This window comes from Patagioenas fasciata, chromosome 2, assembly GCF_037038585.1.
Source record: "Patagioenas fasciata isolate bPatFas1 chromosome 2, bPatFas1.hap1, whole genome shotgun sequence".
Lineage (NCBI taxonomy): Eukaryota > Metazoa > Chordata > Aves > Columbiformes > Columbidae > Patagioenas > Patagioenas fasciata.
This window is the reverse complement of record NC_092521.1, coordinates 68,921,513-68,934,861: the sequence shown is the minus strand read 5'-3', so window position 1 is coordinate 68,934,861 and position 13,349 is coordinate 68,921,513. Positions and strand designations below refer to the sequence as shown.

The 13,349-nt window shown below is 43.0% G+C and overlaps 1 protein-coding gene across 26 annotated transcripts in view; it reads left to right on the top strand.

The window, feature by feature from the left end:
* Positions 1-13,349, top strand: part of LOC136097497 (poly(rC)-binding protein 3-like) — a 518,562-nt gene that overhangs the window by 494,395 nt on the left and 10,818 nt on the right. For 18 of the 26 annotated variants that reach the window (XM_071804363.1, XM_071804362.1, XM_071804361.1 and 15 more), the window contains 2 exons: positions 3,584-3,753; positions 9,521-11,877. The exons of 2 other annotated variants lie outside the window; for them this stretch is intronic. In XM_071804363.1, coding sequence (XP_071660464.1) covers positions 3,584-3,753; positions 9,521-9,866 — 516 coding nt within the window. In that variant the 3' untranslated portion in view covers positions 9,867-11,877. 6 more of the 26 variants (XM_071804379.1, XM_071804380.1, XM_071804378.1 and 3 more) reach the window with 4 other exon arrangements.

Sequence of the window (13,349 nt, the reverse complement as noted above, 5' to 3'; positions counted from 1 at the left end):
GAGTTGTCAGGCATTGGAACAGGCTGCCCAGGGAAGCGGTGGAGTCACCATCCCTGGAGATATTTAAAAGTCTTGTAGAGGTGGTGCGTAGGGACATGGTTTAGTGGTGAGCTTGGCAGTGCTAGATTAACAGTTGAACTGATACAAGTCAGGTTGCCACTGGCCTTCCTGGGCTAAGCTGAAATGATTCTATGATTCTGTCATTCTATGATTCATGTTTTAGTCTTGGTTTGTTTGGGCTTTTTTGGGCATAAGGAGAAATGAGGTACACTGAGGTAGGGAAAAAAAGATCAGACCCGGTGTAGAGAAAGGAGAACAGTTTTTCCCTGATGCTCACAGTCCAAGAAGGACAGGCCATCAGCTGAAATTTTGAGGTGTGCAGACAAATAGTGATATACACAAAACACAAACAAGCTCTGCATGTCACTGCTGTGGCCCTTCTTGGGTGGCAGAGGGAGAAATGGGTTCAAAAAGAAATTGTCAGACACACAAACTATTGAGCATAAAGGCAGAGATACCAGCTGCTGCTCAGGTAGCCTGTAAGCCGTAGCTGGGAATTTGGGATACCAGAGAAAACTTTGGTTTTTACCTCACATTGTTTTTAATACTTTTTCTCTAAGCGTGTGCTGCTGCCACAGTCAGCAACAGGCTGTTGAGCAAGGGGGACCTCTGATCTGAGCTGTTCTGTTTATGTAATGAGAGAGTTAAAACATAAACACATATACATAAGTACATATGTACATGAGTTTGTATGTATATATGTGCATATTTTATATATGTACATATATGTTTTATATATATATATTTATAGTATATGTCTTATATAATAGTCTGGTGCCTAGTAGGCTTGGTATAGTCTATAGTAAATTAGGCTCCTCTCTCACATGCGCCAGCTTTAACATTTGTTTTCTGGAAAATTTCCTCTTGATTTATTCATCTGTAAGTGAGAGCAAGGCTCACTGTATGTTGAGCAAGGAGGTGAGCATCAAAAATAATGGAGCACCTAAAGTCCTTGAAAACAGCTACATGTTTACTGTCCTCCACGTTCCTTAACTCCGTCTACTGAGTTTGGAAGAGCAGTGAACCCATGTCTGCGAAACAGGCAACAGTGCATGCAAAGGAGCAACTTCAAAGTCTGGGGAAGTTTGCTTTTGTGGTGAGGGACTTCTGTGGGACTGAATTACAAATGGCCTGCCAAATCATCTGAAATGGCCAGCTGCAGAATGACAAGGGGGAGCTGATAGCGTTAGAAGAGTCAGTCTTGAAAAGAGATACGTGTTTGGATGCAAAGTTGTCATGGGCTCATCCCAAAGCAAGGCAGGGCAAGTGTTTTTATCTAAAACCAAATGTCCATGGCCTGATTGATCAAAGCTTTGTAAGTGAAAATCAGTCCCTTGAACCTCTTCCATCAGCTCTTGAATATTCAGATACTGCACAATTATTACGTAATGGGAAAGGCACTCCAGAAAGAGCACAAGCACCCATGCATTACTGTCTTCCCTGCATGGCAAATGGGACATGTGATGGGTACCATAACAGCTGCTTCACAGAGCCTAAATCCTGGTCGTTGCTTCCTAAGATCATCAGTAGCAACAGACAAGGTTCTTGACCCGTCACTTCAAGATTGTCATCTCAAAAACTAGTAGATGTTGGTTGTGGCAGAAGGAAATACTGATGGCCTTCAGTTCTGGTGGCTAATCCTAAGCCATTCCTGTACCTCGGTGAACAACTCTGGCTAGCAGTCAAGTGAAGATGACTCAAGGCTTTCCTCCCACCCTGTGCTGCTTCTGCAGCAACGAATACTTCTGACCAGATTTGAGTAAATTACAGCTATGGTATGGCATGCAAATGATTCACAAAAACAAAATTATGCAAGTCCACCACCAGATTTTAACAGAAAAGACTGGATCTAGTGCTGTCAGCTTTGCTGTACAATGATGCTTTGGTAGGACTGCCTTTGCTTTCCTCACACTGACAGCATACCCTGACAAACGCCAAGACCCCACCAGTGACTGGCACTGCTGCTACCACCTGTGCACTGGGTGCTCGTCTCTCCTGCTTCTCTTTCACTACCTGCAGACTGTGTAGCATGATAAGACTGAGGCGTAGGAAGCGGACGCTTAGGGACCCCCTGTGCTGCTCACAGCCAGCATATGCAGGTGTGTTGGTACACACGAGAGGCAGGCTAGAGGCTTCCCGGTGAAGCTCACGTAGGTCCTCTGCAGTCACACACTATGACAGGCCCTTAGGATAAAGACAGGGAGCTCAGAGAAGCCCTCCTGTTTGAACAGGATGGGAAATCCTTGGTTTTCACCCTCATGGTGGCTTCACTTGCGCTCAGTCGTCTCTCTTTCGGCTGCCTGGGTACCTGCTCTGGCTTTTTGCTTGTCCCTGAGCATGAAGCAAGGATTACACTGCAGATGGTTCTTCTTTTGATAAACCCTCTGGGCAAGATGAATCTGTTTCTGGCACGGTACTCCATATACTACAGTAAAAGAGATGGTAACATGTCAGGGCTCGAAGCAGCAGAAGTGGTGGGAGGGGAAGGCAACCTCTCCATCTTGGCACATCCTGCTGCCAAACTGGCAACATCATCCCTGTCTTAACAGTAATGGTAGAGTGAAGTTTCCATTTTTTACCTGTTCTGGACATTGCTGAGCTTCTCAGCACCCATCGTTCCTTAACACAAAACAGAAAGCCTGACAGAAGCCAAAATACCACAGCCTCAGCTGCCTGCTTGGCGCCCACTTGCTTTTGGGGGGCTCCTTGTGCCAGAGGAGCAACACCCTGGCACAGCTATCGTGTTCCCTTACCCCAGCTGCAGCAGTTACATGTGCGGCTGAACGCTTTCTCGAGGTCTTGGACACAGCTTCCAAAGCTTGTGACTCCAGCAAGAGCACTTAAGCAACCTTGAAAACACTGTTAATGAAGATGATAGATAACACCAATGCAATTTTTATAAAAAATTTGAGGGCAGCTAGGGACACACACACATACACAACTCAGGCTTGGTTTTATTCAGGAAATACAAGTTCTATTAAGTTTCTTTCAAGGAACATAGTTACACAGTGATGAATTTTCAGCCTCTTCCCATGCCTGCTTCTGCCTGAAGTAACAGAGCTGTAAATCCCACTGACTTCAATAGGGCCAGTCCCTGGCCAAGCGAGGACTACGTGTCCCCAGGGAGGTCCAGGACAAGCAGCACCCTGGGCCAGCACAAAGCCGGACAGCAGCAGCTGTGGGTGTGCAGCCTGACCCCCAGCTGCTGCTAGTGGCTTGCTGCCGCCGCTGGGCTGTGGTTCGTGTTCGTCAGCACCGCGGCACACTGTTGTCTTCTGCCACAAAAGACAGCTAAATAATCCGATATTGAGTTGATAAACACATAGCAGCAAAACTTGATCTAGAGATGTATGACCATAGAGCCAATAGACCACGTTAGTTATTCCTTTCAAACAGCACAGCAAAAATCTTTTCTTTTGCTACTGAGTCTTTCATAAACATGTTTTTATCAATACTACAAATTGCAGTGAAGTAGTTTTTCCTTGTGTCTGTGGCGCTAATCTCAGTCTTTGTCCCGCTCCAGTTAATAGGCTGCATTATTGGCAGACAAGGCAGTAAGATAAATGAAATCAGGCAGATGTCAGGAGCGCAGATCAAGATTGCTAATGCCACAGAAGGCTCCGCAGAACGACAAGTTACAATCACAGGATCCCCTGCAAACATCAGCTTAGCACAGTACCTCATTAATGCAAGGTAAGTTTGCTTTGTAAGTGATGATAATGCTTCTGCGAGATTGCTCTGCCTGCTCTCCAGCAAATGTCTGTCCTGGATACATCCAGAAAGTTGCTTTGCAGTGTCCATTTTGCATAGTATTATTCAATTCCTAATGATTAGTAAAGCTTGTATCGTTAGAACCTGTGTTTACCATTGATTTATACAGAAAGCAGCTTAATCTGGTGTGATTCCAGGTACCTGTTGAATGACAAAAGTTGAAAAATCTGAATACTCACATTGGCATCCATCTAAAATATAGGCAGATAAATTGAGAGTCATAACTTCTTTAGAAGAAAATACGTTCCACAGACACACTCTATTACCCTAAATGGCAAATATAGTGAAACAGATTGCAAAACAGATTTAATTTACTAACTGGAAATTGCCACTCAAAGTTGATATTAAACTGACATTTGGTTGCTAAAGAGGCATGGGATTTATTTTTTCAGAGAGAGGAACACAAATTTGTAAAAAGCATTCCCTAATGAGATGGGCTGAGAGACTATCTGCTTCTCCATTTCTCGGTGCCAGAACTAATGAAAATACTGGCTGCTTAGCTAAGCCATTGTGATGGCTTAAGTCTCCATTTTTATATGATTATTTAGAAAAATATTAAAATTGATGCCACCTCTGCTTGCAATAATCCTGAGAAAATAGTGCAATGGATATAGCGCTACTTGTAAATGGTGGACCAATATATTGTGGGGAGGGGGAGTATCTGCATATTTTATTTCTTTTTTTTTCATTTTCTCCCCCCCCCCAAAAAAAAAAAAAAAGCAACACTATGGTGTGAATCAAACTTTGTGTTTAATTATGTTTGCTGTTAAGGCAGTAGAAAGTATGTGATTTATATGGGGGGCGGGCAGGGCGTGTAGTGCTAGCAGGTCTACAGTCTCCTATGGTCTCACCTCCTCTTTAGCTCGGTTCTGTAGTGCACCACTGCAAAGCCACTGTAAATGTCTTAATGGAGGAAAAGGATGTTTGTCCAGCCCTGTGTTACAGCAGACAAAAATATTACTTTTTATAATTCACCTCAAAAGTAGTTTCCTAGGGAAAGACACATTGAGGGGTGGTGTTGTGAAGCCTAAGATAAGCCGTTTCCAGAATCCTAAAGCAATATCCAAATCTTTTGATTTATAATATTTGTAGCAAATATAAGTCACTTCCATAAGCCCTGTAATCAAATAAAAATGTGTTCCCTCCTTTAACCCTTAAGGATATGTTCTTCTCTTGGTGTTCAGGGATTCCCCACACATCGAGACGAGAATAGACCCCTTCATTTTTAGTTGCAAAAACATCATATGGCATGCATCTGGATCTCAGAAGATAACAATTTAAGATCTTCAAGACAGCTAAAGCATGCAAATAAAATAATGCACTTATTAATGGAGTTGCGGTGAGTTGCTCACCAGAGACAGAAACTCTAGTGAACAAACCTCTGTTTGACTCACTTTAGAAAAGCCTGGGAACTCTCACACTTCTGTTTACTCCTGTTTAATGATTCTTTTGACGGAATGGGATATATATATATATATATAAGGTCTTTTAACATACTTTTGCAAAGAAGAAAACTTCTCAGCAGTCATATACTATGGATACTCTATCTATACCCTGTGAAACCAGAAACAAACTATTTTCTTCTTGTTGAATTTCTAGATAGAAGTCATTTGTTACCATCATCTACAATAAACCATCATATATTATTATGTACCATGTGTTGAAACTGTATTTAGATGAAGTGACTTCATTTGTAAATGAAGACTTTTAATGTATAATAAATTAAGCTCTAAGGTAACCTAGGACATTAAGGCGGCTTTTTCATTTTAAAAAGCGACACAGTTCTTTTCCCAAGAGAAAGCCCTGTTCAGTTTAGGTGCCACCACAGCACTGCTGCGAGTTCACAGTTACACTGGAGAAAGAACTGAGAAGCTTTGAGGCAAGAGGGAGATCGGCTCCATCTGGGGTTTAGGTGCTCAGGCAGATTTGGGAGAGGCATATCAAGGCTGCTGCTGCCTGTGCGTGCTGGGAACCAATTTCAGTTCATCAGTTCTAACACCGTCACAAGTACTGCTGCCTCTTTTAAAGACATTGGCATGAAATAAGTAGCGTTGGGGAAGAGCTGAGTACAGTACCTGGAGTGCCCGAGATATAGTCTGATGTATCAAAATAAGAATTATAATAAGTAAAAGCCATATGAGCATTCAGGATTCTTTTTTCTCTCCCCAGCAAGATCTGTCATTCTTGTGGGTTTGGTTTCCAGGGCCAGTATTTCTGCGTAAATAAGTGTCTCACAGCAGTATAGGATGTAAGCAAAAAAAACAAACAAAAAAACCCACTATCCATGTATTCCCAAAACGATCTATGTGTATCTTCAAACTATCCTACAACCAAAGTTGCCATCTATAGAATAATTTATCAAGTTGTTTTAAGACTTTTATTGCACTCTGCTGTTGAATATGTACATAGACTCTAAATTATAGCTGTGTAAATACATTGATACAATATCAAGACAGAGATTTCAGTCTTTCTAAAGTATCATCTTGATTCTGTATTGGTTACTCGAGCGCTGACCTCTGTATGAGTAGAACATGTCCCAGGTTGTTTGCAGTAGAAGTGTCTTCTTTTCCTGTAAAATCTTCTGTCTCTTAACTGATCTCCATTGTAGTAACTGTATTTTCATTATTCAATTCCATCTTCCAGCTTTTATTAAGAATGGACCATAGTTCAGATTTCCTGTGTAATAATGTGACTTTGGATTATAAACGACTTGTAGCCAGCCGTACTTTCTCCTTGTTGAAGAGCAGTTTCCTGAAGATATTTTTTTACTGCCATTTTGCTGAGAGGTTCATTCACAGAGCTAACAGGACCGCCAAAGCCCCACTTGAGTTTTATCCCTTTCACCAGTTTTGGGTAATACAGGATGCGGCCTTTGGTGTATATATTCATAAATTCCAGTTCTTCAAAGGGACAGTGTAAAATTGGCACCATGAAATTCTGTATGAAGTCTGCCTCATCCGCTTTCATGTTCAATTTTATTCCATCTACAATTGGTTTGGGAAACGGGTGCTGTCACAAGACAACTGGTAGATAACCTGACAGACTTTCACCTTATGCGTTACCACCAGTAATAAATGTGAAGCAGGAGAGATTACAGCTTTAATTGTACCTGTGTGAGCACATCAGAGACAGGGAGTTTGAGTAGCTGCTACCGACACTAGCATTTATCCTGTGGGATCTGATCTCCGTGCTGGAGCAGGAAAAAGCTCAGGCTCAAATACCCCCATACCAGTAAGGATTTTTTGGGGTTTTGTTAAATGCACTGTAGGCAAATTTGGAGTCACTGGAACACTGGGTCCTGTATTATCTTTCTATATGCCTCCCTCCCAGAACGATGCTGAGTTAGACATAAAAAGCCAACTGTATAAACTGAGTTTTTCAAAGCCTGCTATGTTATCACCATGTAACTCCTATATGGTAAGCTGAGGATGTACACTGGAGCTGGATCCACCAATTGAGTATTCTTGATGTAAATCCCGCTGTGTGAGTAGATTGCAAGTAGCACAGCTAACAGCACAAGGATGCTCTTCTCTCTGCAAAGAACAACTCTGCTGCAGAGGTTAGGAAAATTCTGAGATTCTCACCCATGGGGACAGCTGAACAACACAGAGCAGGAAAACCAAAGCTTTGCCTCCCACAAATGGGTCTGCATTTCACACACTCATTCTGCTTCTCTCCCAGCCCATCAGAGAAGCCATGCGCCTTCCAGCTTCCCAAGGAAAGCTATCAAGGAGTTAATACTCCAAGAGCCCTCTTCCTTTTTCAGGGAAGAGAGAAGCTGGTGCTCAACTGTTTCCCCAACTCCTCCACACTCCCTTCCCCAGCCCAGACCTGCTTCAGGTGTCCTTCAGACTCCCCTTCAGCAGCAGAGCTTTGGGAAGCTTCAATCCAACACCCCCATCCCGTATATAGTGCTGGTGTGTGGCTTGCATCCTTGCCCTTGTGCAGAACAGGCAGGTCTTCTGCTCGTTGCCTTTCTCCATCAGGGGCTGCTGCTCTCAAAACTGCACATCAGCCTCAGAGGGAGAAAAGGGAGGCTCTCCCAAGCACGGAGCAGGATAACCATGCTCCCTTCCCAGTCTGTATCCTGGCTATAGCTGCTCTCTAAGCCTGCATGCCCAGCCTCTGTTGCCAACAGGGACCAGCACCAACCCTGTGCTGGGAAGCTTCCCCCAGGCCTGATGGGACATGATAAGCAGGTGGCAGGTCCTCTCCAAGGAGGCTGCGCTCTGGGAGGGAGAAGCTGCTGCAGCTCCTCAGCTCACCTCAGGTGAAAACTGAGGAACCTGACAAGTTAGTAATTACTCAAAAAAACCCCAAACAAACAAACAAACAAAAGCTTGGAATTAATACATGCATAATTGTAGCTAGCAAAGATTATCTAATCCATAGTCCTATTTATATGCTGGGCTGCGATACCTCCCAGCTGGTCACACAAAAAATGCATCTTGAAATTAGTAGGTAGGTTGTTTGCTGAGCCAAAAACTGGTACACCAGCTGCAATGAATGCATGGCAAAGGAAAGATTTATCTAGGCAAACATTCTGTCACCTGAAAAAAAAAATGCATCCTTGGAATTACTGTATTTTTATGTCTAAAAATGTGCAGAAAAGCCTAAGTACACGGGCAAAACTCACCTTGCTTGCTGATGGTTTGATACTTACATCCTCCAAGGAGCCCATCACCACCTTAGGCTCGGAGGTCAGGTCAATCTGAACGTCCTCATGCTGGCGGGGTCCATCTGATGATGTGTATGTTGTATCTGTGTAGTAACTTGTCTGTCAGCTGGTAAACTCTTTTATGTTCACTGTAACCGCTGCCACAAGCTCAGAAAGGACACCTCTGCTGTGGGAGCTGGTGTCGTTTTCAGTCTTCCTTTTTACTAATTTCATTATAATTAGATTGCATAATTATTTCGTTGTGACTTTAAAAAAAAAAGGTCTGGGGAAAGTACAAACCGAAGTGAACACACTACTGGCTAATCAGGCTTGTTTTATATGAAAAATGCACAATGACCTCACAGTTGATGAAATGAAAAACTAACTTTCTAAAAAGAAAACCAAACCAAAAATTGATGCCTTAGATGGAAGCAGCAAATCATTGCTCATTCTCCTCTCAACCTAGCAAAATGACAAAGTGTACTATTGACAAATTGAAAAAAACGACCAAAACCCCCCGCGTCCCCCTTTCAAAAATACCGTAATTTTGAAAAGCAAAATTCACTATATCAGTGCTGGGGAGTAAACTTCATAGTTATTTTAAGTTTTCTTTTAAGTTTCGTTTTGTCCATCTTTTTGCCATTACCTGCATTCCTTAGATTTCTTTTCTCATATGTAAAATGAACTAGCAAACCCACCCCAACCTCTTCTTTTTCTGTTTGTTTGTTTGTTTGTTTTTCTTTTGGAAAGAACTTTAGACTCTCAGTAATGTTTTCACCATCGAATCATGAAAAACCCTTTTGTTATTTCTCTTCTTTAACACATAACATATTCCTCCTTTGACCCTCATTTTCCCTTTTTTTCTCTCTCTCCCCCCTCCTCCCTCCCTCTTGTCTGTCCCCCTCACCCACCAATCTAATCCTGCCCTTTCGTGGTCGCTGTTCCCTCCCTCCGTCCCTTCCTCCTCCTGGCCCCACCGCCCTGGCTGGACCCTCCCAACCTGTTTGTTCCTCTTCCTCTCTTCGTTTGCAGCTTAGAGATGGCTAAAGTCAGCACCCAGACCGCTTCCGTCACGACCCCTGTTGACCTCAACATGAACCTCTCTCAGTCTGCCACCCCTACCTCCACCCCCACCTCCATGGCCGTGCTGGCGGCCACCTCCGCCGGTACCAGTACCCCCCCTCCCCTACCAACTCTGCCAACCACCCACTATGCCGTTCCTGTCTCCAGTCTGCTTGGCATGAAAACTGTCCCACTCCTGGCACTAAATGCCGCGGCCGCCGCGGGGGCCACGGGGAGTTTGTCCGCTTACACTGCCAAAATTCCTTCGACGAGCGGGGTTAAGAAATCTGACCGCCAGAAGTTTGCTCCATATTGAAGGGAGGAGACACAATGCAAGCTTTGCCAGCTCTGCCAAGAGTCTGTGGTAGATCCTAGTTATCAAGGAAACAATACGGCATCTTTTATTTTCTGTTAAATTGCTAGTGTTAACTGTTGCCGACTCACATCGTCTTCCGCTCTCCATAACCACTAACACCCGGGCACCACCTAACAACCAGTTCCAACAGCGGGTGGGCGCCAGCGCCAGGGCTTTCCCCACCAGCCCAAGGGACTCCCAACCCCCTGACGCCGTCCCTCAGACAGGGCTGGCCCTCCAGCACCCCCCAGCACAGCAGAGTCACCCCCATCCCTGCAAGGAGACACCTGGCGAGAAAGAAAAACCATAAATGAGGCAAAATTTTGACAGCCAGGTCCTGCTCCAGCAATACTGCCGGGTATATAAACAAACACGCTTATATCCCTTTGAAGGGATCCCTTCAACTGCAGAACAAATTTCTGTGGCAATTTGGCACCTCTGATGAGTTTTTCTATTATTAGAGCCTGCAAATCTGGCACTTCTGATGACTGGTAGCACCCCTGAAATCCCACACGTGCAGTGCTGGTCCCCTTGGCCATTCTGCTGCTCTCAACCAGCCAGAAGAGCCCCATCCCCTGCCCTGACACCTGCCTGTCAGCAGGGGATGGGAGCTGGAATGCAGACCACAGGTCCTTCTACGTACAACAAGCGAAGCTTTCTGGTCTCAGAAAAAAATCCTAAACTAGAACGATTAGAAGACACCAAGATAAAAAAACAAAACAAAACAAAACAAAACAAAACATCAGGCACCTGTGGCTTTCCACTTAGTTCTTTTAAAGGGTGCAACAATTTTTCTCTGGCTTGGAAACAAAGTAATTTTGTAATCTTAAGAACTCCACTTCAGGGAGGGAGTGCAGGCTCCTCCTCTTGCACTCAGATGTTTTACTCTCATATATACCCACAAAGTACCTATTAGGTACAAATCAGATACACACAGTCACTGCTCTGTTACCCCCTTCCAAGGACATTTCATTAGCTAAAATGAACTGACCATTTTTAATTAGGTTTCTGTAGAAAATACATTCCCATTTAACTCACTGTTAATCAGGCAATCAGATTGTATTGTAATTACAGATAAAATCCACTGCATATCAAAGGTTGCTGCTTGGACAGACAACATCCCTTTAACAAGAGCTTAACGATGTCCAAATTAACTAAAATCGGGCACCTAATTAATTGCAACCAAACCGAAGAGAGCTGGGTGATGTAATGGCTGGTTGCCAGCTGTTGGAACTAGTTTTCAACTGCATTTTCTCTTTGTCCATCCGCCTTCTTTTTAATTTCCGTTGCATAACTCAGTAATGCAATATTGTTTTCCTCACCACTTCCGAATCCAGAATCCCATTAGCCCGCCATGTTCATCCACTTTGCACTCCTTGGACACAAAGCTTTAACAATTAAACTGTATTCAGTGCATTTTAATATAAACTAAAAACACAATGCAAATGCAATACTTTTTAAAACATGGTATTTCAAAGTGTGTTATTATTGTATAGGGCTAAGTACTATCTCAGTATTTTGTGTCATTTCTGTATTCTGTGGGCTTTTCCTCACCTTAGTACCTTTGCACTAAGTTTTGTCACTGTAACCGTTTGTAGAACTGCCATTGTTACAGTTTGCACTTATCCAAATGGGGGGGTTGGGTTGGTTTTGTTGTTTGGGTTTTTTTTGTTTGTTTGGGGCTTTTTTTTTCTTTTTTTTTGGTATATACTGAAGGAAAAAAAACCTGGAAATAATGTCACGGTACCTCAGCTATTTAACAGCTCTAGAAAACTGCTGTAAAATTGTTCTGGACTATTGTAACTGTTTCAATCCTGACATTTAAACAAAAACACCAACCTCTGTGTGAGAAAACTTGCCTGCATTGAAATGCTGTTCTATGCTGGTTGTACCCAAGTGTTATTTTTTTAATAGTGAGAAGATTTTTTCTTTTTTTTTTTTTTTTCTGCCCTTTTTTTTTTTTTTCCTTTTATTTTCCTCATTTTTGTTCCTACATTTTAGGCTGTCTTCAGAAGTTACTGGCCTGGGGGCTCTGTAATGTATCTCATCATACCCTAGTGCATTAGCCACCAGACAGGACTTTTCCAAAGCCCCATGAGACAATGCTTTCTATGGACTAATCTACAGAGGAGTTTCTGCCATTTCTAACTTTCTTATTATTCTGAGACATCAAAAGAAAATACTTCCTTTACTCTTTAAGCAACTGTGCTTCCTAACTCTTGTGTTGCTTTCATTACTGTTCCAGTTTTAACACTGTTGTGGCTCATAACATAAAGCAAAGAAAGTTATTTCTGGGGGTTAATTTTCATTGATGTTCATGCTTTGGCTAATCTGTATAAAAGCATGGGCCGTTAGTGTTCTAAACCACTGTATTCAGCTAGAGACTCAACAGTAAGTTAAATGAGATGTTTTTATAAATAAATTTTTTTCCTGATTAAAAAAAAAAGAAGACATGGTAGCTTTGTGCATACAACGGTTGTGTTGTTTAAACTTTGTTCTTTGTAACCGAGTTGCTAATTTGTCATTTGAGAAACACTATTTTATGGATTGTCAAACTAAGATCATAGACAAATTGCTTGTTTTCATTAATGATTAAAGGTTTCATATCATCACGCTTAAGGTCCCAGTGCTCATTGGGAAAGAGTGTAACAACTGTGCAATACTGGCAGCGTTAGAAAGTACATTAGCCCATTGTCAGGGATGATGAGTTTTCATGATTAGATGGAGCCACATTGCCTAATTAGTAGAGTAAGCACTATTTCTGCAAAACCCTATTTGGTTTTTAACAAAGCTGCTCTTGGAGAGTTTCTCACGCTGCATAGAAAAGACAGAATTTGGCTCCTTGCTACAAGAAGCCTCTGGTTTGTCTCATGTTTTCCCATATACTGATTTTAAGATCAGATACTGAGGAAAGAAAAACAAGAACAAAAGAATGAACTTGGGTACCGAGTACCTTATTGACAAAACCGTCCGTATTTTCCCATTCCCAGCAGCACCATTCAGTGCCAAGGCTTCTAGACAGCACCTTCCACCCCACCAGGAAACCAGCCCAGCAGCTGGGAGGAGCAAGAGAACTTGCATTAAAAAGGGAGGACGGAGAGCTGGCCCAGGGAAGTGCCTGGTCCTGCCCTGTCGCTCTGCTTGAGCCATTCAGCTCCTCCTTTGGATCAGCTGAAGCACTTGCAGTGCAGCCTTGAGTTCTCTTTCACACACAAGGGGAAGGAAGGGACTGGCTCCAAGCTGTGGCTGCACCCAGCACTTCTGGCCACCTCTCAGCTTAGGGCACTGGCACTACTTTCACATTTACCACTTTATCCTCATGAGAAAGCAGAGGTTTTGGCAGTGCCATCGAGTAGCATCCTTAATGATGTGAGACTAATTCTACAACCTCTACCCCTCCTCTACTAAGGTCTACGGTTGTCTCCAGGCATTTAGCTCGGGGTC